The sequence below is a fragment of the Cyrtonyx montezumae genome, unplaced genomic scaffold (genome assembly GCF_038088225.1).
Source record: "Cyrtonyx montezumae isolate F1298 unplaced genomic scaffold, pur_monq_1.0 scaffold_48, whole genome shotgun sequence".
Taxonomy (NCBI): Eukaryota; Metazoa; Chordata; class Aves; order Galliformes; family Odontophoridae; genus Cyrtonyx; species Cyrtonyx montezumae.
The window spans coordinates 1,490,275-1,517,733 of NW_027072054.1; the positions used below are offsets into that span (position 1 = coordinate 1,490,275).

At 56.3% G+C, this 27,459-nt stretch overlaps 3 protein-coding genes across 7 annotated transcripts; 1 reads left to right on the top strand and 2 right to left on the bottom strand.

The window, feature by feature from the left end:
- Nucleotides 1–1,408: 1,408 nt before the first annotated feature.
- Nucleotides 1,409–9,900, bottom strand: DCAKD (dephospho-CoA kinase domain containing). Of its 4 annotated transcripts, none has more exons than XM_065747719.1 (5): nt 9,886–9,900; nt 5,722–5,839; nt 4,070–4,273; nt 2,499–2,586; nt 1,409–2,430 (listed from the first exon to the last, which is right to left on the bottom strand). In XM_065747719.1, the coding sequence occupies exons 2-5, from the start codon at nt 5,831–5,833 to the stop codon at nt 2,145–2,147; spliced, it is 690 nt and encodes a 229-aa protein (XP_065603791.1). In that variant the 5' UTR covers nt 5,834–5,839; nt 9,886–9,900; the 3' UTR covers nt 1,409–2,144. The 4 variants fall into 4 exon arrangements, with proteins under 4 accessions (XP_065603791.1, XP_065603790.1, XP_065603789.1 ...); XM_065747718.1 differs by lacking the exon at nt 9,886–9,900 and adding an exon at nt 8,406–8,436; XM_065747717.1 differs by lacking the exon at nt 9,886–9,900 and adding an exon at nt 7,849–7,924.
- NMT1 (N-myristoyltransferase 1) lies at nt 8,668–19,191 on the top strand. The gene is made up of 12 exons (XM_065747716.1): nt 8,668–8,826; nt 12,000–12,111; nt 12,614–12,758; nt 13,624–13,742; nt 13,929–14,020; nt 14,438–14,554; nt 14,978–15,148; nt 15,517–15,625; nt 16,217–16,387; nt 16,940–17,107; nt 17,250–17,387; nt 18,134–19,191. The coding sequence occupies exons 1-12, from the start codon at nt 8,699–8,701 to the stop codon at nt 18,152–18,154; spliced, it is 1,491 nt and encodes a 496-aa protein (XP_065603788.1). The 5' UTR covers nt 8,668–8,698; the 3' UTR covers nt 18,155–19,191.
- Nucleotides 19,192–19,337: 146 nt separating this feature from the next.
- Nucleotides 19,338–27,275, bottom strand: PLCD3 (phospholipase C delta 3). Of its 2 annotated transcripts, none has more exons than XM_065747713.1 (15): nt 27,198–27,275; nt 25,266–25,424; nt 24,317–24,545; nt 23,905–24,034; nt 23,249–23,474; nt 22,496–22,697; nt 22,208–22,349; nt 21,975–22,127; nt 21,782–21,907; nt 21,377–21,536; nt 20,888–21,004; nt 20,665–20,816; nt 20,385–20,520; nt 19,770–19,919; nt 19,338–19,698 (listed from the first exon to the last, which is right to left on the bottom strand). In XM_065747713.1, exons 1-15 carry the CDS (start codon nt 27,259–27,261, stop codon nt 19,610–19,612), a joined length of 2,235 nt encoding a protein of 744 aa, XP_065603785.1. In that variant the 5' UTR covers nt 27,262–27,275; the 3' UTR covers nt 19,338–19,609. The 2 variants fall into 2 exon arrangements, with proteins under 2 accessions (XP_065603785.1, XP_065603786.1); XM_065747714.1 differs by having other exon boundaries at nt 21,749–21,907.
- Nucleotides 27,276–27,459: the final 184 nt, after the last annotated feature.

Below are 27,459 nucleotides of genomic sequence, written 5' to 3' on the forward strand. Positions count from 1 at the left end.
GCAGCAGTGACACCCATGCACTGCGCGGTGACAGTGACACCGTGTGACACCCGCGGAACGGTGACGCCGTGGGGCTGTGCTGCAGCACTGTGCCACGCGTGCAGGACCGTGTGGTGATGGTGACACTGTGTGATGCCGCGGGGACCACATGGTGACAGTGACCGTGACACCGGTGCCATGCTGTGACACCACTCAGCCCACTCCTCCTGCCCCCAAGGGGCTCCTCCCTGAGTGTTGGGTCCCAGCCCATGCTTGGGGACAAACGGATGCCACACTGTCCCCACAGCCTGGGTGCCCCCACGGACCCACGCCGTGCAGAAGCTGGGTGGCAGCCACCAGTGTCACAAGCACGAGGGTCTCAGACAGGCCACGTGTCCCCAGAGAGATGCGCATTGCCCTTCGGGCTCCCTCCAGAGCCATCGATTGAGCTGTCGATGGCACAGAGCTGAGCCATTTGTCACCGGTGGGGACAGCCTCTGAGTGCAGGTTGCCCCCGAGAGGGTCAGGGATGCGACCATGGGGTGTGTCCCCTGCTTGTCCCCAAGGCTGAGGGACATGGCAGCCACAGAAGGGCACCTGCAGTGAGGGATAACAGTTGGGTACCCATGGGGGATACAGTGCCCAATTCCAAAGGCAAACACTGGGCTCAGCATCCTCCCCACCAGTGCCAGGTGCACAGCCAGGACACACAGTGTGACCCCACCTCATCCCCACAGCCGGGCACCGCAAGTCCCCATCCCCATGCTGTGCAGCGCTGCGCCTCTCAGCCCCCATGAAATCAGCCCTCCCTCGGCCCTACTAAACTCATTAGTGCCTGGGAAACGTCAGCGGGGCGGGAGCAGAGCACCAAATGTGATTACTGTGCTGGCCTCGCTCCCCCCGGCCTCATCGCAGCCCCATTTATCGCAGAGGCACTGAGCCGGGAGGGAGGAACGCAATCAGTGCTTATCTCTGGTTTAGCCTGTCCTGCTCCAGCCCTGATTTATGGCTTGCTGGGAGGGACTCCCAGCCCCAGCATCGCCACTGCAATTAAAGGCACATTAAATAGCAGGAGAGGGGCATGGCAGAGGGTTATTGCTTGTGCTGGGATGCTCAGACGAAGCGGCTCAGGGCTGGGACCCACACATAACACAGGACCTGGACACTCCACTGCGCTCAGTGCCCTGGAGCCCAGAGCTGAGAACAGAGCTCGGAGCCAGGGCTGAGCACGGCCCTGCAGGAACCAAGGCTGAGGAGCTCCTGGGACCCGGGCTCTGCATCAGGAACACACAAGCGTGCTCATAAGCTTTGCTTGCGCACAATGAACTTTACAGAGCGCAGCCGTGCCCCGGCATAGGAACAGCCTGGGAGAAGGCCAGGAAAAGAGCAGAGCTGCAGCCCGGAATTCTCAGAGCCACAGGGAACCGTCTGCTGGTTAGTGCTTTATTAAAACAAACGCCCAGATCCAGCACCCGCCTCGCCTGCGCTCACGCTCCCCAGTAGCAGCAAGTGCCTTTCCACAGGGCAGCCCCCAGGTCTCAGCCCCTCTGGGGAAGCATCAGACCCTCAGCATCATCCCCCTTTGGAAGGTAATGCTCATGGGGTTGTTTAGGCTGCAGTAACACAGGGCGGAGGGGCAGTGAGCAGCTGCACACTCAGCCTTTGGGAATGATGTGCTGCTGGTCCCCACACGCAGGTTTAATGTGAACGAAGGGGAAATCCCATATCTAATCCCACAGCACAGGAGGAGGGGATCAATCTGGTGACACCCAGCTGCAAGAGCCAGACCTGAGAGCCCACCTGTTATCCCCATAAAGACACTGCCATGGAAGAGGCTGAACTACTTGAATTCACCACAGGTCATAATGCCACTGTTGAGATCTCCACGGGGCTAAGAAGGGACTCGTCCCCTCCATGGGAGCTGTCCCACCCCACAGGTGGGCCCTGAGCAGAAAGTTAAAGAACAGAGATGGGAGACGGTGCTGGAAGAAAACTCACATTCACCTTGGGAAGTCTGTAGGAGAAACCTCACCCCACTGTCTGCATTCAGCTGGTAAAGCTCATTAAAACAGGTGGCCTTTCAGTGCCCTTTTCAAACCTGGAAATCCAGGCCTTTGGAAAACAACCGCAAAAAGAAAAAAAAAAATACACCTTAAAAAGGTGAATTAAGAGCTGAAATGCTGGAGGAGGAGGTACAGCAGCCCTCCAAGCACGGCCACGGCTGTTCCCACCGCCAGCCGTGCCCACAGGAAGCCCAGGGAAGCCTCCAGCCTGGCGTGCAGCCTCAGCACCTGCTGGCGCGTGCTCTCGCGGTCGCCGGAGTTGTCGATGATGTGAGTGGCCATCCTGCGCTTCTCATCCAGCGGCAGCTGCGAGGCCACGCGTGCTTCGGCCTCAGCCTGGGACAGCCCGTTCCTCCTCCTCAGGCGTGCCAGCTGGGTCTGCGGGTCACTGCAGGGCAGAGGGCAGCGCTGAGCGATGGGCGGCGTCCCAGGGCTCGCGGCTCACGAAGCACTCACCAGTAAACCAGGACGGTGTGCTTCATGAACCTGGTCAGCGTCCTGGTCTCGAAGAGCAGAGGGATGTCGAGGATCACATAGCGGTGGCCTGCAGAAACAACACCCCCCGGAGGAACAGTTACATGGATTCCCAGCAGCCTCACGCTCTGCACGTGCACTGCAGCTGCTCCAGCAAAACTCTGCAGCTCCACGAGTGCAGCTGCTCCGAGGGAGAGCAGCCCTCCTCCCTCTCAGAGAGAGGAAATGGTTTCGTTCCAAGTTTCTGCAGGGGAAAAAAAAAAAACCAAAAAACCAACCCTAACCTGGATGATCTCAGACCAAAGGTGAAGCTGCAGAAATATAATGAGGAGATGAAACAAGAAGCTCAAATGGAAGCGGCTGTGCAGCGCTGGCAGGAGCAGCAGTCACACGTCGTCGCCGGCCTCTCCAGGGGAGCAGTGCCCACAGCAGAATTTGCTCTTCTCTCTTTCAGTTGTCCGAGGCTCTGCCAGGCTGCAGTCAGTTCAGCCGATGTTTCCCGGCTCATTTTCCAGCTTAGTTTTCCTCCCTTTCAGAAAGCTTTAGCTAAGCAGTTCCACTTTTCCCAAAGAGAGCAAGGAGGTCCTTGAAGACAGCTCTGCTCTGAAGCCCACGCCCCCAACCAACCAGGCCATGGCAACAAGGTCCTGGGCAAATGCACAGCCCTCCAACAAACCACCATTTTAGCAGCATCTCTATCTGGAGACGCTTCTCACTGCCCTATGGCTTGATCAATAGAGCTTTCCTTACAAAGCAATCCTCGGAGACAGCATCCAGCTATCCCGAATCATTAAAACCTGACTAATGAGGACAAAGCAGCCTGCTGAACACACACTGCACTCTCGCCAAGGGGCAGGACAGGGTCTTCCTTCTGACTCTGCAGCCTGGGCTCAGAACTCGTGGTGCTTCAGCTCCCAGCTCTCTTGCCTGTTGTTTCCTTCACCTTCTGCTCCTTCCACCCCAAATCTTGGGGTCCCTGCACAGCCCTATTCAGCTGTCACGCAGCTCAGCTTTGATAAGCTCCACAAAACCAGACTGACTCTATTAAGACATCCTTCTGTCTACACGGAGACCTCCAAAACAGCTGGTGATCTTATCTGGTATTTGATTAGACCTAGTCTGACAGCTGTATTTGTTATATTTATCAGGGGGAAAAGCGGGACTTTGGAAAGCGCAGCTGTCAGCCCATTTCTCACCTTATCGAGACTAAAAGTGCTTTGCAGCTTTCATTGAAGCCCAGAGAGGCTGGGAGCGGGGAATAATATTTGGCCACTTCAGAAGGTATGACATTATCCAGAGAGCAATCTCCAAAGAGGCCTCACAATGCCTTTCTCAGGCCCTGCAGATGTACTTTAAACCGAAGAAGAAGAATGTGAAGGGCAGCAGTGAAAGGCAGGAAGGGCAGTGATGAATACGCCAAGCGCTGACGCTAAAGGCCACCAGTGGCAGAGCACAAAGGCTGTCACTCAGCACTGCTTCTGTCCCCTTCCCTGTCCCTTTCACCACGTTGATACGGAGAGTGGAGTGACTGAGGACAGCCAGCAGCCCCTTACCTAGCACAAAGTACTTAAGGACCTGCTTCAGCATCTCCTTCTGGATCTCGGGGTGGGTGATGGCGTTCAGCAGCCGCCGTTTCTCCGGCTGGGAGAAGATGATGTTTCCCAGCGCCTCACGATTGATCTCTCTGCTCTCCAGGAGGATCTCGGGGCCGAAGTAACGCACGATCTGCTGGTAGGCCTTCAGGTGGGGCTGCACCACTGACAACATGAAACAGCCGGAGGTCAGAGACAACTGCACAGCACAGGCAGCGTTTGCATCAGCGATCGGCCTCAAATGAGGTTTGCTCATTAAATAACAGAGCTTGAGAGCGCATCTGCCTGCCAGCACGCACCAGCAGACACCTGGCACCGGCGCTGCAGGCAGCACTCTGCAAACTCTCAGCCCAAGGTCCCTCCGAGGGCTGACACCTGGAGATCGAAGCACCTTGGGGACATTAATTCAGCGCCACGACCGCCTGGGACGTGCTGCACCACCGGCTCTGGCTGTCACGAAGGTGTTTTGCTGCTTTTAGCCTCAGCCACCAAATTCTTTGTGAGAACAAATGCAGCAAACGTCTCAGAGATCAATTCCCAGCAGGTATGTGGGGGGACTCTGACGTTAAACGGGCATCAAAATGACCAACAGAAAGGATGAAATAATAAAAACGTAATTAAGATCAAGCTGAGGCTGGCCACAGAGAGTGACAGACCAGATGTAATTTTCTCTCAGAAATCCAGGAACGTTGCCACAGGTTGTAACCGTGGGCCAACCTAATAAAAGTCTTTAAGACCAATTTCTTTCTCCATTGGAATTTCACGTTGGGGCCATTTCAGGGTGGGTGAGATCCGTACAGTAAGCACACACACATAAAAAAGGAATTGGAGAAAAACGAAGCGATTGGTAGAAAACTGACATCAAGCATCCATAGTGTTTTCCTACGGCCTCCGAGGGCTCTGAGCACCTCCAGCAAATTTCCAACACCTCCAGGGGAATTACAGTGCAATAAAATGTAAGAGCATTGCAGCTTTGAGTGGCTACAAGGTAAGTTCTTCAACAAACAGAAAAGCACTTTGAAATGATATAGCCTGCACTGCTGCTCAGCTGCAGACCCAAAGCCTGGATTTCTACGCAGCAAGGTGCAGATGTGCAGGAGCACGGACTGAACTCCCTCTGAGCTGAGATCTTTGTAGCCTCCTTTTTTTTTCTGAGCACATTAAGGCACAAATGATTTTGTGGATGGATTTCTCTGTATTAACATCCAGCACTGGAGGAATTCTTTCAGCTCAGAGATACCACCCGGTGTAACTGAGTTACAGGGTGAGGTCCTGGGGCTCAGGAGGTCAGATCAGCTCACGGGACCCACTTTAAGGAGAAATGCATTTCTTTCGCCAAGAGCTTGCTTTTAAAGCCAGGAAGCACTGACTGCATTGCACTCCTGGAGAGGGAAACTCAGGGCAAGATCTCCCATGGCATTTTTTTTTTATTAGAAATACATCTTGGTTCCAATCCCCTGAGACAGCTGCTCCACACATCCTCACGGACTGGAGAATGGGAGGGAAGCAGATCTAATGTACCCAGAGCACCCTCTGCCGTCTGCGCGTCACCGCGCATCAATCCCAGTTGTCAGGGGAACATCGGGGAGAAAGATCAGCTATGCAGAACGAACCCTCTCTGGCAATAACATCAGCATCAATCACGGCACAGCCCAGTTCCCGGAGCACGGCCACCACCGTGCTCTTCCCCGATGCGATTCCACCCGAGAGCCCGACCAGGAACATCGCGCTCTGAAACAGAAAGAGAGCTGAAAACGTGCCAGGCCGTGGCTGTTCTGTTCATCAAATATTTATACCAAACAGGCAACTTCATTCAGAGCCCAGTCATACATTTTCAGGGAATCACCGAGACATTGTTAGAGTCTTGGCACCCCTCAGAGCTGGGTGCCCACGCTGAAGGAGGAGAACAAAGCCAGGTTAAACGAGGCTTCCCAGGAGCATGGGAAGGAATTCTGGCTGTGCCTTGCCTACAGCATCCCAAATCAGAGGACACCCAACATTTCTGGCAGGGTGACACAGGATCGGTGACAACAGGAAGAATTCACCCAGCACTTCAACCCACGAGGACAGACAGTGAGCCCTGCTTGATCTCAACAGATGGGGAGCAAGAGGAGACAAGCTACCTCTGACATAATCGGGACGCAGAAAACAGAAGCCTGCAAGTAAATCGCATCACTGCATTACCTGGAAGCCGGCACTGTCAGCAGCAGCACACACCGCATGGACAGGGCGATGGATGCAAGAAATCACGGCTCCGAGCAGCGTGCTCGCGGCTGTCAGCTCGCAAAGGGGAATGAAACGCACAGCTCTGTGCTTCCTGATAGCCCTGGGGCAGGTTCGGCCCCTTGCCAAACCGGCTCAGAGAGGCTCCATCCCCTTAGTAACAACCTTCCTGGAGTCGTGGGCTGCTCTTGGCCGCCCCTCGGCCTCCTCCTGGCCAGGGAAACTCAGTTCACACTGCTGCTCCTGCCCTAAACCCTGACGACCTGTGTGATTTCTTTTTGCAAGATAAAGACACCTGTGTCACAACTCAGTCCTACAAATGGGACCCAGAGAGCGCTGGATGTGCTCAGCAGCAGCTGAAGGCAGTTCATCAGAGCAAAGAGAGAAAAGCCAGCAGCACCTGCCAGCAGCTTCACTCACTCCATGGCTGCTGTGAGCACACAGAGCCCACAGGAGCACCATGTGCATTCCCTTCCTCTTGTCAAACAGACAGGGTTAACTCCAGCAACAAGAGGGAATTCAGAGAGGGCAGTCACAACAAACATCAGTGATCTCCAAGAGGCTGATGTAAATCCTGAGCTTTGTTGCCAAGTGAGCACCTGATTCCCCACGGGGCCTTCCCCTTCAGAGTGGGTTAGGATCCAGCCCTGGATGTTCTACACCCTGTGATGTGGGCAGGGCTGGAGTGGGAAGGGGGAGAGGAAGGGGGAGAGGAAGGGGGAGAGGAAGGGGGAGAGGAAGGGGGAGAGAAAGGGGGAGAGGAAGGGGGAGAGGAAGGGGGAGAGGAAGGGGGAGAGGAAGGGGGAGAGGAAGGGGGAGAGGAAGGGGGAGAGGAAGGGGGAGAGGAAGGGGGAGAGGAAGGGGGAGAGGAAGGGGGAGAGGAAGGGGGAGAGGAAGGGGGAGAGGAAGGGGGAGAGGAAGGGGGAGAGGAAGGGGGAGAGGAAGGGGGAGAGGAAGGGGGAGAGGAAGGGGGAGAGGAAGGGGGAGAGGAAGGGGGAGAGGAAGGGGGAGAGGAAGGGGGAGAGGAAGGGGGAGAGGAAGGGGGAGAGGAAGGGGGAGAGGAAGGGGGAGAGGAAGGGGGAGAGGAAGGGGGAGAGGAAGGGGGAGAGGAAGGGGGAGAGGAAGGGGGAGAGGAAGGGGGAGAGGAAGGGGGAGAGGAAGGGGGAGAGGAAGGGGGAGAGGAAGGGGGAGAGGAAGGGGGAGAGGAAGGGGGAGAGGAAGGGGGAGAGGAAGGGGGAGAGGAAGGGGGAGAGGAAGGGGGAGAGGAAGGGGCTCAGGCCATCAGTACGCAGCTTTGTATGGAGAAACTCTTCTCCCGTGTTTAGAAGCATAAAACTCTCCTGAACATGTAAAGTTAAGTACAGCATTTTCAAGCACAGGAATCCCAAGCTGCAGCCTCAGCTGGGACCTGGTCCCAGCAGATCTATTCCTGTCCTGTGTTATGTGATCCCAATGAATCTATTTCTGTCTCTGTTATGTGGCCCCAACAAACCTCATTCTATCCCTCTGTTACAGACCTCTGTGCACAGACAGCTGCAGAATCACTGAGGGGTAAAGGAGCAGCACAAAGCACCGGGGCACAAAACGCAGCCAGAGTTTGTAAGCTCTCATGGTGCCACAGAGAGCATATCAGACCCAGGGTGTGCAGTATCAGTGTGCTGTGGGTGTAGTGTTTAATGGCAGAGGGTTTGGTTTGTGTCTCTTCCTGCAGACATTATGGGCAGGAGCCAGATGCTGCTTTTCCCCCAGAACAGAGCAGTTTGGGCTGCACCACCTAAATCAAACAAACAAGAAAGACAAAACCAGGGAAAAAAAAAGTGGAAAAATCACCGATTTTACCACACAGAACAGAGAGGCCTAGTGGTACACACCCGAGGAGCCGGGTTTGAAGGCCAAAGGGCACCAACTTCACTCCGAGCCCAGCTCCAGGGGCTCGGCAGTGGCAGAAAAATGAAATTAAAACGGGAAACAAAATAAATTAATCATGATTTCAGTGGGGAAATCTGCCGCCGCCACACCCCGAACCGCAGCCCCTCAGCCGGACTGAGCCCGGCCCGCTCCCTCACACACTCACCAGCTGCCGGCTTCACGCACCACGAAGTGTAACGCACGCCGATTGGCTGAGAGGAACACAGAGTGCCGCTCTCAGCCAATCAGTGCCGCCCGCATTGGGATCGGCCCGACACCTCGGGCAGGAAGTGGGTGGGGAGCGGCAAAGGCTGACGGGAGCTGTAGTTTCGGCCCACACCCGGCCCGACCCCCGCCTGCCCGCGCGGACTACCGCTCCCGGCATACCCCGCGGCGCGCCACCCAATCACAGCGCGCTTTGTTGTGGGGGTGCGGCAGCCGCCGAGGCCCCGTTTCAAGATGGCGGACGACAGTGAGACAGCAGTGAGGCGGCCGCCAACGAGACCTCAGCGACCGTCGGCGGAGGAGAACGACCACGAGCACTGCAGTGACTGCGAGAACGAAGCGGAGCGCGGCTCGAAGAGGGGGTGAGCGCAGGGCGGGGGCGGCCGCGGGGCCCGTTGAGGTGGGCAGCGGCCGGGAAGTGTGCGGCGCTCCGCCCCTCGCGCGCGCTGATTGGCCGGTAGATAACATCGCGCGCTGCGATTGGGCGAGCCGCTTGTCGGTCGGCGTGGGGGCGGGCCGTTTAGCTTCCATTCACTCCTGTGTGTGAGAGCGTGTGCTGAAGCTGAGCAGGGTCGGGCCCGGTCGTGGCGTGGATGGGAGCTGGGCGGGAGGCTGGGGGCGGAGACCTCGGGGATCCTTGCAGCTTTGTGCCGAATTCTGGGTGCTTTGTGTCTTTGGTGTGTACCATCCTGCTGCCTCCATCTGCTGCTGGCTCCTACAGCATCACCATGTCACCCAGTGCCACCCAATGCCACCTGCTTGTCACCCGTCAGAATAGTGTTGGGTGCACGGGGTGTGAAGTGATGACACAGTGACACAAGCTGTGGTCTCGCATCATTCACACCGAGGTTTTGTGCCTCTGCATGGTGCATCCAAGCCTTACCAGGCTCCCACCCACGTCATATGAAGGGTCTTTCTTTCCCCATCCCAGCATCTCTCAGCAGTGATCTTGTCTGTCTGGTAATAAAAGGTCATGCAAAATGTATTACAGAGGCTGATTTATAGCAGCACAGATGTGCATTTCTATTTTATTTGCCTCCTGGGTGTGGCATCATGTCTCCTTTTAATGGGTTTAGCCATGCTTGGAAAGGTTTTTCTTTTCCTCCTCTCTTACGTGATTAGGTTTGCAGGAACCAGAGCCAAGCAGAGGGCAGACATGGCATTTAATCACTATTGCTGTGCCCTCTTGGCATGATTTCCCAGTACGGCGGTTCAGAGGAATGGTGGCTGTTGAATGAGGTATGGGCAAGGATGGATTGGGTGCTGTTAAGTTAATCACAGTCATTAAGGTTGGGGGAGACCTCTAAGATACGGTCCAACCCCAACCCATCCCCACCGTGCCCACTCATAGAGCATTGAGGTTGGATAAGACCTCTTGAGATCATCCAGTCACACCTCAACCCATCCCAGTGTCCACTAACCGTGTTCCCAGGTGCCACATCCTTGCAGATGTGAGGTGATGTGAGGCATGAGGTGAGTGCTGTCCCCAGCACAGAGCACAAAGGGGAGGTGTTTGGGAGCCGTGCCTGGGGCTGTCCCTCTGCCAGTGCCCAGTTGGAGCCATCAGCTCTTGGCTCAAGGCTGTAGGAACTCAGCGCTATTACTGAGCTGTAGCAGCACTTCCTTTCCTTTTAAGGACAGGAAAGAGGAATTGAGATCCCCCGCCCTGGTTCTGTGTCAGCACTGGGAAGTGGCTCTCTGTGGTGAAGCAGAGTTTATTTTCCAACAGAGAATCACACTTTCATGTTTATTTTCATTTCCTTTGTGTGAAAGTGGCCTTTCATTGCTGTTTCTGGTTTGATGCAGAACACATCACAGTGATAATGTGTTGCTGCCCTGCACTGTGGTGTCCCTGCCATCTGCCTGTTCCCACAGCCTAATGAGATTACCTGCACCCAATTAGCCACACAGGTTTGTCAGGAGGATTTTCTAGCATCTAAATGTGGGACAGACGCAGCTCCTCATCCGTCACCTCTCTGATTACTAAGCATGGCTGTGCATTGAGGAGTTGGAATCATAGAAAGGTTTTGGTTTGACGGGACCTTAAAGCTCATGCGTTCCTGCTCCCCTCCATGGGCTGGTTGCCAGCCACCAGGTCAGGCTGCCCAGGGCTCATGCAGGGGCCTTGGGCACCTGTGGAGCCTGTCCAGGTCCCTCTGGATGGAGTCCCTTCCTTCTGTGGTGTCATCTGCACAGTGCTGCAGTGCACTCAGTGTCATCCTCTGTGTCACTGATAACAGTACTGAGGAGCACCAGTCCTAATATGGACCCCTGGGGGACAGCACTCATCACTGCCTCCACCTGCACATAGAGCCACTGAGCACAGCCCTGTGGCTGCGGCCGTGCAGCCAACCCTTCCTGCAGCCTCACCCCATCTCTGTCCAACTCAGAGATAAGGATGCGGTGCTGGACCGTGCCAGAGCCCACGCACAAGTGCAGGCATCCAACAGCAGCCACCCTCCTGTTGTGCAGAAATGCCATCACTCCATCACATGCAGCCACATGCAGCTCAGGCACTGCACAGTGACACTGCTGAGGCTTTCTCAGATCACCTCCTCATCAGTGCCTTAACATCTCTTTCAGGAATCATTTAGGTTGGAGAAGATAGCCAACCTCATCCCCACTATGCCACCAACCCATGTCCCCAAGTGCCAAAATAGTTCTGTGCCTTTCTCCACCCGCGTTATCTATCAGAGCAGCTCTTGGGCTGACGAGATAGGAAAGGAAAAAGGCTGTGAGCACATCTGGGAGAACCATGGGCTCCAGGCAGAGCTGTCTGTTCATTGACAGATGGGATGGAGTACAGCTCTGCGACTGGGGATGTTTGCGATTCTGCAGGGCAGGAGGGTTAATTTGGGGAGTTTGAGGGGATTTGGTACACTATTTGTTTTGCTAAATGGACTTTAAAATAGAAAACACCTCTAACCATTGGTATTTGCTTTGCTAAGTGGGTTTAAAATTGAAAATCCCTCCAAGCATGGCTGTGAATCCCTAGGACTCAGGCATAGCTCCCATTCGCTGCATTACATTTCCTCCGTGCTTGATGGGCTGCATTCATTCCCCAGCTGCAAATGCAAAATGCTCAGCTCTGATTTCCTCCTGCTAATGACATCTTCACTCATAAATCAGGAGGTTTTTCTCCCTTCTACCTGTTGATAAAATGATCAGAAGTTTGGACTGGAGCGATGCCGTGTGGATCCCTGGACTGAGGATCCATGCACAGAAATCTCTTGGCTTTGACTGTGAGGTTTCTCCTGGTGCAGAAGCTGCTGGAGCCTCTAACCATGGGGTTAGGGAGCCCTTGGTCCTGACCACCAACTCAGGTGACCCCAGTGCATCCAGAGGTACCTCCAAACTCAATCAGTGCATGGTCCTCATCTGGGAGATAAGGGAAGGAAGGGGACTGTGAGGCCAGGGTTTGGAACAGGGAGCTTTTATTTTCCTTAGAGTGTTTCAGAGACTGCATAAGTGTCCTAAAACAAAAACAAAAACAAACCAACCCAAAAGATGCAATGATGTTTCTTTTGTTCCCTAGTGGCTTGAGTCCAGCAAATGACAGTGGAGCCAAAAAGAAGAAAAAGAAACCAAAACGGAAGAAAGAAAAAGGAGGAGATCAGCCTGACCAGGCACAGGACCAGCCAATGAAGGTGAGCATCCCAAACCTTTCAGGGCAAGCATAGATTATCCCAGAGCTGACACTGCGTGTTGTTGTGTTCAGGCACTTGGCTGCTCGGGGGCCTTCACATTTAGAACGGTTTCCTGGCTCTGTGCATGGGAATTCCCACTGCTGCAGGGGGTGTTGCTGCAGGGTGAATGCAGCCCTTGCTGGGTATCAAAGCCAGCTCCACTGAAAGGCTCAGACTGGCGCCTCTCAGCTGCTCTTCCCGAAATCAGAGTGGGGATGGCAGGGAACGGCCTCTCTGTGCCACCGTGCCCAGCTGCCAGCACAACAAACCCATTTTCCTACTCTTGGACAACATTCCCTGGTGTTGATTTTTGCTTAATTAACATAAGAACAGCAGCAGGGGCTGTCTGCCTCTCTTGGCTTTGCCCTGGACTAGCAGCCAGAGCCTTGGGAAGGAGCCTGGAGCTGAAACACAGACCTACAAGCTTAGCATCCTCATTTTGTCCTTCTTTTTTTGCCCTCAGGTCAATTCTTTGCCCGCTGAGAGGATCCAGGAGATTCAGAAAGCTATTGAGCTCTTCTCTGTAGGTCAGGGTCCTGCCAAAACCATGGAGGAGGCCAGCAAGCGCAGCTACCAGTTCTGGGACACGCAGCCGGTGCCCAAGCTCGGTACGTGCCCTGTAGCCCCCGGGCTGTCTCAGGAAGCCCTCACAGGAGCTGGGAGCATTGTATGTAGGTTTATCTCAAGTTGTTGTAGTTGCAGATTGCCTGCACGACCTTCACGAGGCTGTTCCCAACCCCTCTTGCTGCAAACTCTGCGTTTGATTCTCTTTTCATGCTGTCAGCACCCGTCTGAGGCTTTGTTCAGTCTCAAAGGGCTGTTTGCTGGAAGTGATACCCAGCTTTGGTCCCTCTTTGTGCTTGTGCTGGGAAATCATTGTGGGATACCACAGGCACAGGGTTACCGAGGCAGCAAAGCCCGGTTTGTGTTTGCTCCTTTCACCAGAGGATCCTGACATGGCAAACATTGCTTCTGCGCCTGTAAACCCTGCTAGGTGGGAGGTACAGTGTGAAAGGGGTGGGGAAGGAGAGGCACCAAACAGCCACAGTGCTCCAAACTGCTGACAGTGCTCGGGCTGACAGTCCCGCTGTCCATCTTGGTGTTTTAAGCAGGCAGTGTTACACGAAGCTGTTTAGGGTCTGATAGCAAAAGGCTGTAGGATTTTGGGGCCAGATTTCAGGTCTCTGCTCAGAGCAGAGGGCAGTGCCGTGGGTGAGCACTTCCAGATGTGATGGGGGCAGTTCTTGCTCTGGGCTTTGCTTGCCTCCTTATTGCCTGGAAACTTTTTCAGTGCCATTTGAAGGCAATTCTTCATCAGTGGGATGAGCTTCTCTTGGCAGTCATGCCACTGTGGCTGCTTTGCCTGCCTAAAGGCTGAGGTGCAGAGAGCCCAGACAAGGTGCTATGGGGATGGTCAGACAAGGTGCCTTGGGGATGGAGATAATTTTCATAGCTCTCTGCTCTCTTTGGTAGGAGAAGTGGTGAACACCCACGGCCCCGTTGAACCAGACAAGGACAACATCCGCCAGGAGCCATACACTTTGCCCCAGGGCTTCACCTGGGATGCACTGGACCTTGGGGACAGAGGCGTGGTGAGTAGGGGCAGCTCTGTGTGCGAGTCCCCATCGCACGGTTCAGTGCTTGGATGGCTGAAGGTGATTTTGGGGTCCTTGAAGCCACGCCAGAAGTGTTCTGGGTCCTGGTTCAGGGCTGCCGGCTTCAGCAGTTGAATGGTGGTGGTTGAATAACTCGCTTGACCTGCTCGATCTCTCCTTTAGCTGAAGGAGCTGTACACACTGCTGAACGAGAACTATGTGGAAGATGATGACAACATGTTCCGCTTCGACTACTCTCCGGAGTTCCTGCTGTGGTGAGTGGCAGCACAGCTGCAGAGCAGAGGGTGTGGGATGCTGCGGGCTTAACCCCGACCATAGCACTGCAGCTGCTTCCCAGTGACCCAGAACTGCAGGATGAAGGTGACTGCCAAGTAATGCTGCTGGCAGTAGCACTTAGAGACCTGTTACAGCTGAGCTGCAGTTTCCTCGGGGCATTCATGAATTGAGGAACTCTGATTTCTTCCTGTGTCACCAGTGGCCTTGGCCAGAAGGTGCAGGAATGCCTCCCAGCGTTCCTGCGCTGCCACTCTTTGGCCACCTCTTGTCTTCCTGTCTGGGTCTCTTGGTCGCCCAGAGCAGGTTCTGGGGTGTCCCAGGGAGGCAGGAGGCAGCTGGAGGTGCATGTAGAACCTTGGGTGTGCTGTGACCACCAGCGTGTGTCTCCTCTCCAGGGCGCTGCGTCCCCCAGGCTGGCTGCCTCAGTGGCACTGTGGTGTCAGAGTGGTCTCCAGCAAGAAGCTGGTTGGGTTTATCAGTGCGATTCCTGCCACCATCCACATCTATGAAACGTAAGTGCTGCTTGGGTGAGTTTCTCACCCTGTCCCTTGGTGGCGTTTCAGGTTGATGCTCTTCAGCCATGGAGATGCTTGGCTGCTTTGAGGACAAGGTGGGGGATATTTAGGATGGGCTGCAAGGTTCTGTGCAAGGATGCTGTGTAGCTAACAGCCCTGAAGGCTGCTTACACCACGAGTAAGATCAGCATAGAACTTTCCCCTACAGAAATCCTCCAGGGCTGGTTGGAGACCATATTTCCTGGGAAAACCTTGTGTAGCAGCTTCAAGGGAAGCCCTCCAAAGCCAGACGTCGCCCCTTGGCCTTCCATGGGACTTTGACTTCTCTGTGTCTCAGGGGAGCTGGAATGAAATTGCTCAGGGCATTGGACCCTGGTCAGCACAGTTGGATCTCACACTCTGCATTGTTTCTTTCCCCAGAGAGAAGAAGATGGTGGAGATAAACTTCCTGTGCGTCCACAAAAAGCTGCGTTCGAAACGAGTGGCTCCAGTCCTGATCCGTGAGATCACGCGGCGGGTTCACCTGGAGGGGATCTTTCAGGCTGTTTACACAGCAGGAGTGGTGCTGCCAAAGCCCGTGGGGACATGCAGGTGAGCTGCATTTCTCTGAAAAGATTTAGGACCGGCGAAAAGCACTGCAGACCACCCCTTGTTGTGCTGCAGAGGATGAGGATGGCTGCGCTTATCAGTGTGCGACTCCCAGGGGCAGCACACATCAACCCCAGCCCAGGTTTCTCCTCCCTGCAGCGTCCTTCAGGGATTATCCCAGCAGCTTTGCTTAAGCTGCTCCTTTATCACAAGGCAGGAGGCTCTGCAGCACACGCTCTTGTTTTTCTCTTCGGGAGCTCCTGGCCATCCCCCTTGCAGTGTTCTCGCTTGCCCTCTCATGGCAGCGTTGAGAACCTTATGCTCCTTCCCGCTGTCCAGGAACAGTCTCCCCAGCAGATGTGTTTGTGCAGGTACTGGCACCGCTCCCTGAATCCTCGGAAACTCATCGAGGTCAAATTCTCCCACCTGAGCAGGAACATGACTATGCAACGCACCATGAAGCTTTACCGGTTGCCCGAGGTGGGTGAGCTGGGAGTCGTGCACACACAGACCTCAGCTGAGGCCGAATCCTCTGCGTGGAAAACTGGCATTGGTTTATGAAGTAAATGGCTTTATCAACCCGTTGGGTTCTATTTCATCATTGCTTATTTTACCTGGGTACCTGCATTTTAAGGGCAGATCCTCACAACCCCTGTGATCTTTCTTTTCACGGTGACTCATATCCCGTCCTCCTGGTAGAACAGGAATGCAGATATGACAGACTTCATCTGTCCAAACACAGCCTCGGCGTGACCTTGAGTTGGGTCAGTCCTTCAGTCACGCTGATGGGTTCTGTCACCGCCGTTGTCCTGCTGGGGAACTTCCCCATCTGGATAGAGGAGAAAAACAAAGCATTCAGATTGCCATCACCTGCCCTCCCCTTGTTTGTTTCCTTCTGGTGGAGGGAGCTGCTTGTTTCATTTGGAGAAGGCTGCTTTTCTATAGCTGCTGCTTTCTGAGCAGAAACTCAGGCTCACATCTCAGCTCAGAGGCACCTGGGGAGTGAAGGCAGTCCTCTGGGGACAGAGCTGCCCTATAAGTGGTGTAAATGATTTTTCTTGCTTTCTGCAGACCCCGAAGACCCCCGGCTTGCGGCCAATGGAGCACAAAGACATCCCTGCAGTGCACAAACTCCTGACGGAGTACCTGAAGCATTTCCACCTGACGCCTGTCATGAGCCGAGAGGAGGTGGAGCACTGGTTCCTACCTCAGGAGAACATCATCGACACCTTTGTGGTGGAGGTGAGGGGAGGGACAAGGCAGGGCTGTTTTCTTGGGATCCTCTTGGTGTGAGCTGCTGCAGGGTGCTGCTTCCCATGTGGGGGCTGCCCCAGCTCTCGGGGAGCCCTTAGAATCATTAAGGTTGGAAAAGACATCCAAGATCACCAACCCCCAACCCATCCCCACCATACCCACTCCTAGGACCAGTAAGGTTGGAAAAAAATCTGTGAGGTCACTGAGTCCCAGCCTATCCCCACCACACCCATAAACCACATCCCCAAGCACCACGTCTCCATGGTTTTATGGATGGGAAACTAAAAGCACATTTGTAGAGGCAGGAATGGAGTGATGCATATGGGGTCTAGGCCAAAGCCATAACTTGAAACCCATCCATACGGCATGTACAAAACTGAAAACCCCATGTGGGTTAGGGAGTTTTACCCCTCCAGGAAACAGCTGGCTGCTCTGAGAGCACAGAAGAGGACAGATCAGTGCTCCCATTCTGCAGTTCAAAGGCTCTGGGTGGGCTTTAACCCGGCCCTGACACGCTGAGGTGTCACATTTGCCTTTCAGAGTGCCCCAGGGGAGGTGACAGACTTCCTGAGCTTCTACACACTGCCCTCCACCATCATGAACCACCCAACCCACAAGAGTCTGAAAGCTGCTTACTCCTTCTACAACGTCCACACCAAAACGCCTCTCATCGACCTCATGAGCGATGCTCTCATCCTTGCCAAGTCGGTGAGCACAGCAGGGCCGGGTGGTTTGGACTCTCATCGTCCTCATTTGTTGGGGTGCAGAGGGCCAGAGAGGGGTGAGGAAGCGCACGCACAGGAGAGCTGCTCAGCACATAAGTGGATGGCTTTGTCTTTTGCTCATACAGAAAGGATTTGATGTCTTCAATGCACTGGATCTCATGGAAAACAAAACCTTCCTGGAGAAGCTGAAATTTGGGATTGGGGACGGGAACCTGCAGTATTACCTTTACAATTGGAAATGTCCCAGCATGGCACCAGAGAAGGTGAGTGGGGTCCTCCAGCACAGAGGGGGTGTGGGACGGGCTCCAGAGGCGGGGAGTTATGGCTGTGGGCTGGCAGATACACACCAGTGGGGGCAGCAGTCACTTCTCTGTGTCTCGGATGCCACCGTGCAGCACTGTGGGCTGTGTGTCAGCCTGGTGTGGTACACTGTGGTGAGACAGTACCAACAAGAGCCCCTCTGGAGGGAGCAGAACTGCTCCACCCCACAGTGCTGTGGATCAGCATCCATCCAGCTCACTGGGAGTCCTGAGTGGGATGAGAACCATACTGGGAGCAGCCCTGGAGGGCCAGGAGCCGTCGCGCCGCTCAGCACGGTGCTCCTGCAGTCTGTCCGTGTGGCATCACGACAGCTCATTAATACTTCTGGCAGTCATTAGGATCTCTGCCATCCCGAAAGCAGGAGAGCCTGCAGACAGCTCGTTAGAGGTGTGAGGTCTGACAGGTGTGGAATTAGGGATTTCTGCCACCTCCAGCTGTGATGTCCAGGTTGATCTGAGTCACACAGCGCCCACAGGGTACAAATCCACGCTCCTCAGCACAGCTTTGCTCCATCACTGAGCTCCCAGAGAGCTCTGCGGGGCTGCTCGAGCAGCTCCTCACCCGGGGAGCTGTGGGGTCTGGGGCTGGAGCCCTCCCAGCAGCAACGGGCAGGCAGGTCCACCCCTTCAGGCTGGGTTTGAGGCAGCATTCACTTGTTGCTTGCGACCCACATCTCTTTGCTCCCCAGGTCGGACTGGTGTTGCAGTAAGTGACCCTGTGAGGATGGCACGGTGTCACCGAGGAGCCTGGCCTGGCTAAAAGTGGCCCCACGTGGAAGTGAGCCAGCCCTGACCGATGTCACTGACTGCGTCCCCAGGCACTGGCAGTGCTCTCCTTTGTTTTGATTTAATTGCATCCTCCTAAAGACATGATCGAGGGAATGTAACTGCTGAAACTAGCTCATGATTGGCATATAATGGAGTTAACGGGTGAATAATAAAAGTATATATTATATATATTTTAAATCTTTCCTGTTCCAAACTGGCACGAGTGCATTCAGCTGCTGAAGGCCACTGCCTGCTCCTTGGTGCCATCCCTCACTGCTTGGGAGCACCTCGATGTTTGGTTTTAAGGGCTATTTGTGCAAGCAATGCCTTGTCCCTTCTCCCCAGCCTTGGAGACTCGAACCCTCAGTGCTCACCGGAGCGAAGACGTGGGGGACCCAGCTTGGAGCACGTCCTCATCTGCCACCCCATGCCGCCTCAGCACGCTGTGCTCGGACACTTTTCTCTCCACGCCATCCAAGTCCGGCCTGCATGCCCTACAACGTGCCATCAGCCTTCCTGGGGGCTCAGCCTCTCCCACTGCCCCAGTGCCTCCTGAACAGGCTCAGGATCAGGATCGGATTCTTCCATGGAACCGTTTTTCCCAAGAAGACATTTGTTTCCTTCGCTCCATCACTCTCGATCTCCATGCCAAAGGTTTCCAAAGCTGCACGTGCCTGTCTATGCACTCCCAGTGTCCCTGTCCCCTACTATGCAAGCAGCTCCACGTCCCCTCCTGTGCCCCACAGAGCCAAGGGTGACGGGGACATCAGCCACGAGTACAGAGCCAGGAGCACGTGGGACTTTCTGGGGCTGTGGGACAGTGGGGTGAACAAGGCTCCATCAAGCCCCCAGCACTGGGGAGAGCGTCAGAAGAGGAGCTCAGCCATCTCCTCCCTTTGTCCCCAAAGCCAACCCCTGGAGGTGCAGCAGGTGACGGGGACGTGGGGCAGGCTGTTCAATAAACCTTTATTCCACCCGATGGGCACTGGGTACAAATCTCTGACTGTCAGCAGTTCTTGAGCACCAAACCACGTGGAGGGTCAGCCCCATGGCTGGGGTGGCAGTGTCTCCTTGGGCACACTGTGGCAGGCACCATTCCTGCAGCCCAAAGGATCAGGATGGAGCTGGTGATGCTGATGTTTTCCCAACAGATGCATTGGGAACGTGGTGGCTGGGCCACCCTGTCCTGGTTGTCACCATGTCCCCATCTCTTCCTGGTCTCAGCCAGAGGGGAAAAGTGGGGTGTGAGCGCCAGCAAATGGGACACAGACAAGATCCCCTACCCCACTGGGGACCCCAGGCAGCCCTGCTGTCACCCTGGCTGGCGAGCAGTGTCCCCATCCTGACCCTTCAGGGTGTCCCCAGCCCCATGGAGAAGCACGTTGGCCATGGGAACATCACGGGCGTTTGCATTTGACGTGCACAAAGAGCGTGGCAGGGGACAGGGACGCGCCGTCCTTGGAGAGCAGGTGGATGTGGCGGTAGCCTGGGGGGGACAGAGCAGACACTGAGTTGGAGACACGGAGCTGTCCCCTCCCCCCGTAGCGGGGCACCCACCTTCCCGCATGCTGCCCAGCGGCAGCGTGAACTGCCCCACGAAGTCATTGCAGGAGATGCTGTCGTGGTCCTCCACCACGAAGCGCACCAACGCCAGCTCGGGCACCTGCAGCTGGAAGGTGAGCGTCTCCTCCCAGCGCGGGTTGAAGCCTAAGGGAGTGTGTCAGGGCCATCGGTGCCCAGGGACTGGGGTATACTGGGAGCAGGCTGAGATGTACTGGGTGGGATGAGGAGACCATAACGGGATTGGGCTGAGAAGTACTGAGTGGGATGGCAACCGTAATGGAAGCAGGTTGAGATGTACTGGGAGGAATGGGGACCACAATGGGATGAGTTGAGATGTACTGGGAGGAATGGGGACCATAATGGGAGCAGGGTGAGATGTAAAGGGAGGATTGGGGGCCACAATGGGGCACTGGGATATACTGGGGGAAAAAGTGGGACCAGGCTGGGGTATATTTGAAGAAATGGGGACCACAATGGGACCAGACTGAGATGTACTGGGTGGGATGGTGACCACAATGGGTCTGGATTGAGACATATTGGGAGGAATGGGGACCGTAACGGGACCAGGTTGACATGCACTGGGAGGAATGGGGACTGTAATGGGATCACCGTTGTTGCTCCTGTAGGCAGTTTGCTGCTTGCTGCAGTCTGCTGTCACCCCATAGATCTCCACCCTAACAAAGGGGTCCACGATGGAGCTGAGCTTCTCCCGGTTCAGCTTTGGCAGCTGCTGTGCTGTGATGACCTGGGGACAGCGGGGGGGACGGGGTGGCATCACGGGGTCGCCATGGGAAGGGACACTGGGAGAGGATGGCAGGTGGCACGTAGCTGGGTATGGGGTTGGTGTCACCCATATGGGATGCAGGTGGCAGGAGTAGGAGACCCTCACCCTGATGTGCAGCACAAGGGGACGGGGGCTGCCACTGCCGTGGGGGCTGCGCAGGAATTGGGGTTTCAGTGCATAACCACAGCCCCCATTGCCCAGGAAGCGCCCGGTGTTCAGGTCCATCTCATAGCCCGGCGTCTGGAAGTTGAGGGCCACTGCAGGGACAGAGATGGGGTCATCAGGGTGGATGTAGGGATTCAGGGGATGAATGGGGCTGGGGGCTCACCCAGCTGGCAACCAGCGTTCCACATCTCCTGGGGGTTGTAGTTGGAGGAGGTCAACCTCAGTCCCGTGGGGTAGACGCGGCTCAGCTGCCGGGCGGTGTAGTGCACAAATGCGGGGCCTGGGTGGGGCAGTTGGGTGGGGTGGAGTGCGGTGGGAATAGGGCCACTGCACCCATGGGTACCCCAGACCTCAAACACCCCAAACTTCAGACCCTCACTTTTGAGACTGGATCCCAATGAACCCCACAACCTGAACCTCATCTCATCCCCAGACATGATCCCAACACACACACCGCACCCAAACACCAAATCCCAAATGTTGACCTTTTCACCAGACCCCCATTCCCACCAGCCCTGAGCATCCCATGCCAATGCCCCCCACCCATGGGGCCACCTCAGCAACCCAGAACCACAACCCATATACTGGAAAGGCTGGAGCAGCTCCATCCTCACCCCTGTGCCTGACCCCATTGCCATCCCACTGCCCTCACCCGCCTCCTTGATGAGCTTCCGGGCCTTCCTCTCGTTGAAGGAGGATATCCCATAGGGCTGGGGGTGCTGTAGGGCCTGGGCCAGGCCGGGGAAGGGGGTGGCCTGGCAGTACACCAGCATGGCTGACAACTCCGGGGCCATGTGCGATGCATCTTTGCCCTATGGAGCCAATCCAAAGTGACAGAGACCCCAATGCAATGGACAACTGAAGGTGTTAGAAACCCCAAAGCAACGGACGGCCCGAGATGTCAGAGACCCGAAAGCGGTGGACAATCCAAGATCTTAGTCCAAAGCAATGTACAGCCTAAGATGATAGAGACCCCCAGGTGATAGAGACCCCAAAGTGATGGACAACCCAAGAAATGAAAGACTCCAAAGTAAAGGAGACCCTGGACATTGACAACCTGCAGCCTGTCCTCTTCCTCTGCCTCCTCTTCCTCCTTTTCATCCAGGATGGAGGTGACACTGCAGGGCTCATGCCGTGGGTCGGGCAGCTTCTTGCCCTTCACCAGGATCTTCCCCTTCAGCTGCTGCAGGAGGAAGGAATGAGCTCAGGGATGCTTGGGGACATGGGGACACCACAGCAGAAGGCCTTACCTCTGGGGATGGGAGGACACTGGGGTCCTGTCCTTCCAGGGGCTGTGTCAGCAGCATGTCCCCAAGGATGGTCTTCATGTGCTGTGCCATGGTGGCCTGCTGCTCCACCCCACAGTGGTTCTCCAGTGAGAGGATGACCGGATATGGTGATCGCTAGTGGACAAGGATGGGGGTGGGCAGCACTGAGCACCAGCACCCAATGCCCAACCCAGAGCTGAGGGCACCAGTCTCACCTTGAAGGCGTAATCACGGATGGCCTCAATGACATCACGGAAGAGGATGGTGGAGGTGAACTGGCCATGGCAGATGATGGGTTCCCCGTTGGGACCATCCCAGCAGTCCAGCTCCACGCAGCGACATCCCATCATCAGTGCCCTACACCGTGGGATGAGTCCCCACATCACTCCGTGCCACCCATGTCACCCAGTGAGTCCCCATGTCAGCAGGGCCACCACCACTGGATGAGTCCCTGTGTCACCCAGGACGCCCTGCCATGACCACGGCCACCTCATGGCACCCACCTGACGTAGGCTTCGGTGCTGCTGGTGCCTCCAATCTGGATGCAGGTCAGGTAGGTGTTATGGGATGAGGAAATAAAGTAGTGACACAGGGGCTGGCTCATGTCCTGGTGCACCTGGGTGTGCTCCTGGTTGAGGATGTCACCAGCAGATGATAAGAGGTACATTGTGAAGCCATCCAGTGTCATCAGGTCCTGCTGCTGGGCTGGGGGACGTAGCAGAAGTGACACTCCATGAGTTGTCCCCATACGGATGACCCCTGGCAGTGCACGCTCACCCCAGGCACTGTGGCACCCAGAGGACATGCAAGTCCCATTGGGTGTCTTCCATCCCTTCACTGCACGACCACCATGGATGTGTCATGGTGACACCCACAAGATGTGGAGGTCCTCTGTCCCCACCCCAGTGTCCCCCACTTGACAGTGCACCAAGGCACATGGAGGTCCCTTGGTGTACTTCCCACATCCTGCTGGTGACGGGGATATGGAGGTGACTGCTCCCAAACCGCTGCCCCATGGCAGTGCCACATTCACCCCTGGGATGGCAGTAGGGCACATGGAGGTCCCTTGGTGTCCATCCCAACCTTCGCTTCCATGACCAAATGGGGCAAGGCCACTGCCATGGAATTGTGAGAGGGACAAAGGGACACTCTTCCCAGTGCTGGAGAACCTCATGCCCACCTCATGGCCACCACCACGCCCCCATGGCACCCATGGGCAGCCACCCACCCTCCAGCGGGGACAGCCCCATCCCTACCCTTCTCGTTGAGCTCATGGGCACGGATGATGGCACGGGCCTGGTGCAAGGTGCCCTCCTCGCCCTGGTCCTGCAGGAAATCCCTCAGCTTCTCAGCTGCCAGCACGCAGTCCTCACCCGAATAGAGCCCAAAGAGCTCCTCCAGCTCCGGGCGCCGCAGCAGCCGCCGGCAGAAGTCCTCCAGCTCCTGGTCCTCCAACCGCCCATCACCAGAGTGGTCACATTCCTACCAGGACCACATGCCAAAGGACCCACCTGGGCTGGGATGTGTTTGCTGGTCTCAGCTACCCAGGGGCATCCAGGGAATGTGCAAGTCCCATTGGGTGTCTTCCATTCATCTCAGCCACCATGGATGTGGCAAGGTGGCACCCAAAGATGTGGAGATTCCCTGTCCCCATCCCAGTGTCCCCTATCTTGGGGCTGCATAGGCCACATTGGGGCTGTATGGGTCATGTCCTTCTGTCCTTGTCCCCATCATCCCATCCCCTGGGTTATGGGGCTGTATGGGTCACGTCACTTCTGCCATTGTCCCCAGCCTTGATTCCCTGGGTCATGGGGCTGTGTGGGTTGTGTCCCCACTGTCACTGTTCCCAGCCCTCTGTCCCCTGGATTAGTCTGGATGGTGACAGACAGGGACATCAGGTGACAGAGGGTACCTTGAAGAGCTGGTGGGCGTAGGTGCTGTCCATGTGGATGTTGGCCATGCGCAGCATGTTCTGCACCTCCTGGAAGCACATCCTGTTGTCCTTGTCTTTATCAGCACGCTGCAGCATGCCATGGATCCAGCTGTGCTGAGCTAAGGAAAGCACTGAAACTGTCCTTGAACTGTCCCTAAGCTGTCCTCAACATATCCCCAACATGTCCATAACACACCCCTAGGCCGCCCCAAGTTGTCCCCAGTATGTCTCCAACTGTCCCCAGAGTAACCCCAAGCTGCCCCCACGCTGTCCCCACAATACCCACAGGCTGTCCCTCTTATGTCCCCAAGATGTCCTGAAGATGTTCCCAAGCTGTCCTCAGACTGTCCCCACCATGTCCCCAGGACCCCTCACTGACCCCACAGGATACTGCTCGAGCCTCTCCCTCTGACTCATGTCCCGCAGCCGCCACCGCAGCGTGTGGAGCCCCCGCACCCAGCGCAGTGCCACGTCCTCATCCCGTGCCCCCAGGTCCAGGTTCTTGCGCCCACCCTCAAAGGTGATGGTGAAGCAGTGCTGCTCGGGGATGGCACGGCCGTACCGGCGCAGCCCCTCTGACTGGTGGCCCCGGCGCACGGCCGCGATGTCCACAACGGAGACTGCGGGGACACAAAAGGACGGTCCCCAGTGAGCGCCCATGGACAACAGAGCCACCACAGTGTCCCCATGGGCTGTGCTGAAGTCACAAATCCCAGGCAATGGGAGGCAACGGGATGCCCTGGGAGGCAATGGGATGCAATGGGATACCCTGGGACATAGTGGGATACCCTGGAATGCAATGGGATACACTGGGAGGCAATGAGATGCCATGGGAGGCTCTGGAAGCTACTGGGAGGTACAGGGATGCAATGGGATACACTGGGAGCAATGGGATGCTCTGGGATTCAATAGGATAGAATAGGATATTCTGGGATGCAGTGGGAGGCAAGGGATGTGATGGGATGTAATGGGATATGGTTGTGAGGCACTACGGTGCATGGGAGGCACTGGGGGGCACTGGGATATATCAGGATGTAGTGGGGTACATCGGGATGCACTGAGAGGCAATAGGATACACCGGGTGCACTGGAAAGCCATGGAATAAAATCAACTGCAGTGGGATAACATTGGGAGGCACTGGTCCGTGGCAGAGTGTGTTTTTGGATGGGGAGCACAGAGCATCACCATGTGGGTTTCCAGGTTGGGGGCCAGGTCCCGTATAGGGTCTGGGTTAGGGTTAGGTTAGGGTTAGGGTCGGCCCATCCGGCCATCCTGGGAGCCATGCCAGACCCACAGCAGTGTCCCCATCCTCAGGGCCCGGGCCCAGCGCCGGCACTCACAGCTGTGTTTGGAGGGCACGTTCCTGAAGCGCCGCGCGGACACCACGGTGAGCCCGTCCTCCTGCAGGCGGTACAGCCGCTCCCTCGCCCGCCGCGAAGTCACCTTGCGCAGCAGAGAGCCCTGCAGCATCAGCTGAAGGTCCTCATCCTCCGACAGCCCTGAGGGGGGACAGGACGGGACAGGATGATGTGGGATGGGACGGATGGGATGGGTGGGGTGGGGTAGGGTGGGTGGACTGGGGTCAGGTGGGATGGAGTTGGGATGGAGTTGGGATGGGATGGGATGGGATGGGATGGGATGGGGTGGGATGGGGTGGGATGGGGTGGGATGGGGTGGGATGGGGTGGGATGGGGTGGGATGGGGTGGGGTGGGGTGGGGTGGGGTGGGGTGGGATGGGGTGGGATGGGGTGGGATGGGGTGGAACAGACATGATGTAATGAGATGGGAAAGGACAGAACAGACATGACAGGATGGGTCTGATGGGACAGGAGAGATATGCTGAGATAGGATAGACAGAACAGGGTGACATGGGATGGGACACAGAGGATGGGATGGGACAGAAGGGATGGGATGGGGTGGGGTGGAGTGGAGTGGGACAGACACAATGAGAGAGGACAGACAGAACAGGACAGGATGACATGGAACAGGACAGAAATCATGGGATGGGATGGCACTGGTGGGACAAGGTAGGAACAGACAGGATAACATGGGATGGGATAGGTTGGGTTGGGATGGAATGGGATGGGACAAAACTGACAGGATAGGACAATGGTTTGAGATGGCATTAATGACAGCATAGGTAGAACATGATCGGCCAAGTCCAAGTAAGATGAGAAGGAAGGGGGAAGGAACAGACAGGATGAGATGTACACGACAGAATGGGATGGGGTGGGATAGGGCAAGATATATGGGATGGAATAGGATGGGATGGGACAGGATGGGACAATCCACTGCCATCAGCTCCTCTTGCACTGTGCAGCCGGGAGGGATGGGACACGGCCAAGCAGCGGACACAGCCGTGCTCACACTGCAGAGCTCGGCCAGGGCCGTGCAATGGCAGCAAAGCTGCTGCAATCCTGTGTGGGAGCACCAGGAGCAGGGCTGCCACCCACCCTCCCCAGCCCCAGCCCTGTCCCCAGGCTGGCAGTGACTGCACACCCGCTCTGCCGGGACATTTCCGTCCATTCTCCATGAAATTATTTCCTCCTTTTTATTTATTTTTTTGGAACCACTCCTTGAGAACAGCCCCGGTGGCCACGCACCGCTCCCAGGGATGGGAAATGGATGTTCCCAACCATGGGGACCCCCAACTGTGGGGAACTCCCAAACACTGGACCCCCCCCCATCCGTGGGAACCCCTGGCCACAGGGACACTCCTGACCATGGGGACCCTCAGTCATGGGGAAACTCCAGCCATGGGGACCCTCGACCATTAGACCCAAAACTATAGGGACAATGGAGAAGCTCTGTCTGTGGGAATCCCTGACCATTGGACCCCCAACCATGGGGACTGCTGGCCATAGGGACCCCCAAGCATGAGGACCCTTACCACGATGACCTCCCAGCCACTGGATCCCAACCATGGAGACCCCTTACCATGGGAAATCCCCCGAACCAGGCGGACCCCCAATTATGGGCACCCCAACAATGAGTGACCCCCCTCCCCGGATCATGGAGACCCCCAAAACCACAGAGGACTCCAACAGAGACCACCAATCATTAGACTCCCAACCATTGGGACTCCCGTGACCACGATGACCCCCAGCCATGGGGACCCCTGATCACAAGAACCCCCCGCAGCCACATGGACCCCAAAAGCAGGAACCCCGACCACGGAGTTCACTCCTGACCACGGAGATCCCCCCAACCACGTGGTCTCTCCCAGCCTTTGGGACCCCCAACCGCGGGGCCCACGGTGCGGGGACACTCACCCAACTTCTCCAAGACACCCCCGCTGCGCTCGGGGCGGGGCCGCCCCCTATGGCCGCAGATCATCGCGCGGTGCTCCCGGAGCCGCGCGGGGCCACGCGAGGGCGGAGCGGGGCGGGACCGGGAGGAGCCGGCACCGAGCGCGGGGGTTGGGTTTGCAATCTGGGGGGGAAGGGGTTGGTTGCGCAGCGAGATTTATACCGGTGGGGGTGGGGGGTATGTGAAGGCACACGCGCATGTGTGTACGCGTGCACGTTGCTGCGT

Excerpts from the sequence above, each read along its gene's own strand:
- DCAKD (XM_065747719.1), bottom strand. The coding sequence starts at position 5,833 with ATGTTCCTGGTCGGGCTCTCGGGTGGAATCGCATCGGGGAAGAGCACG. Across the intron at positions 4,274-5,721 it reads TGATGTTATTGCCAGAGAGG|TGGTGCAGCCCCACCTGAAG; the intron begins GTTCGTTCTGCA and ends TCATGTTGTCAG. Across the intron at positions 2,587-4,069 it reads CCTTAAGTACTTTGTGCTAG|GCCACCGCTATGTGATCCTC; the intron begins GTAAGGGGCTGC and ends TTGTTTCTGCAG.
- NMT1 (XM_065747716.1), top strand. The coding sequence starts at position 8,699 with ATGGCGGACGACAGTGAGACAGCAGTGAGGCGGCCGCCAACGAGACCT. Across the intron at positions 8,827-11,999 it reads GAGCGCGGCTCGAAGAGGGG|TGGCTTGAGTCCAGCAAATG; the intron begins GTGAGCGCAGGG and ends TTTGTTCCCTAG. Across the intron at positions 14,555-14,977 it reads ACCATCCACATCTATGAAAC|AGAGAAGAAGATGGTGGAGA; the intron begins GTAAGTGCTGCT and ends TTCTTTCCCCAG.
- PLCD3 (XM_065747714.1), bottom strand. The coding sequence starts at position 27,261 with ATGATCTGCGGCCATAGGGGGCGGCCCCGCCCCGAGCGCAGCGGGGGT. Across the intron at positions 22,698-23,248 it reads CCATGAGCTCAACGAGAAGG|CCCAGCAGCAGGACCTGATG; the intron begins GTAGGGATGGGG and ends TACGTCCCCCAG. Across the intron at positions 20,817-20,887 it reads GAACGCTGGTTGCCAGCTGG|TGGCCCTCAACTTCCAGACG; the intron begins GTGAGCCCCCAG and ends CTGTCCCTGCAG.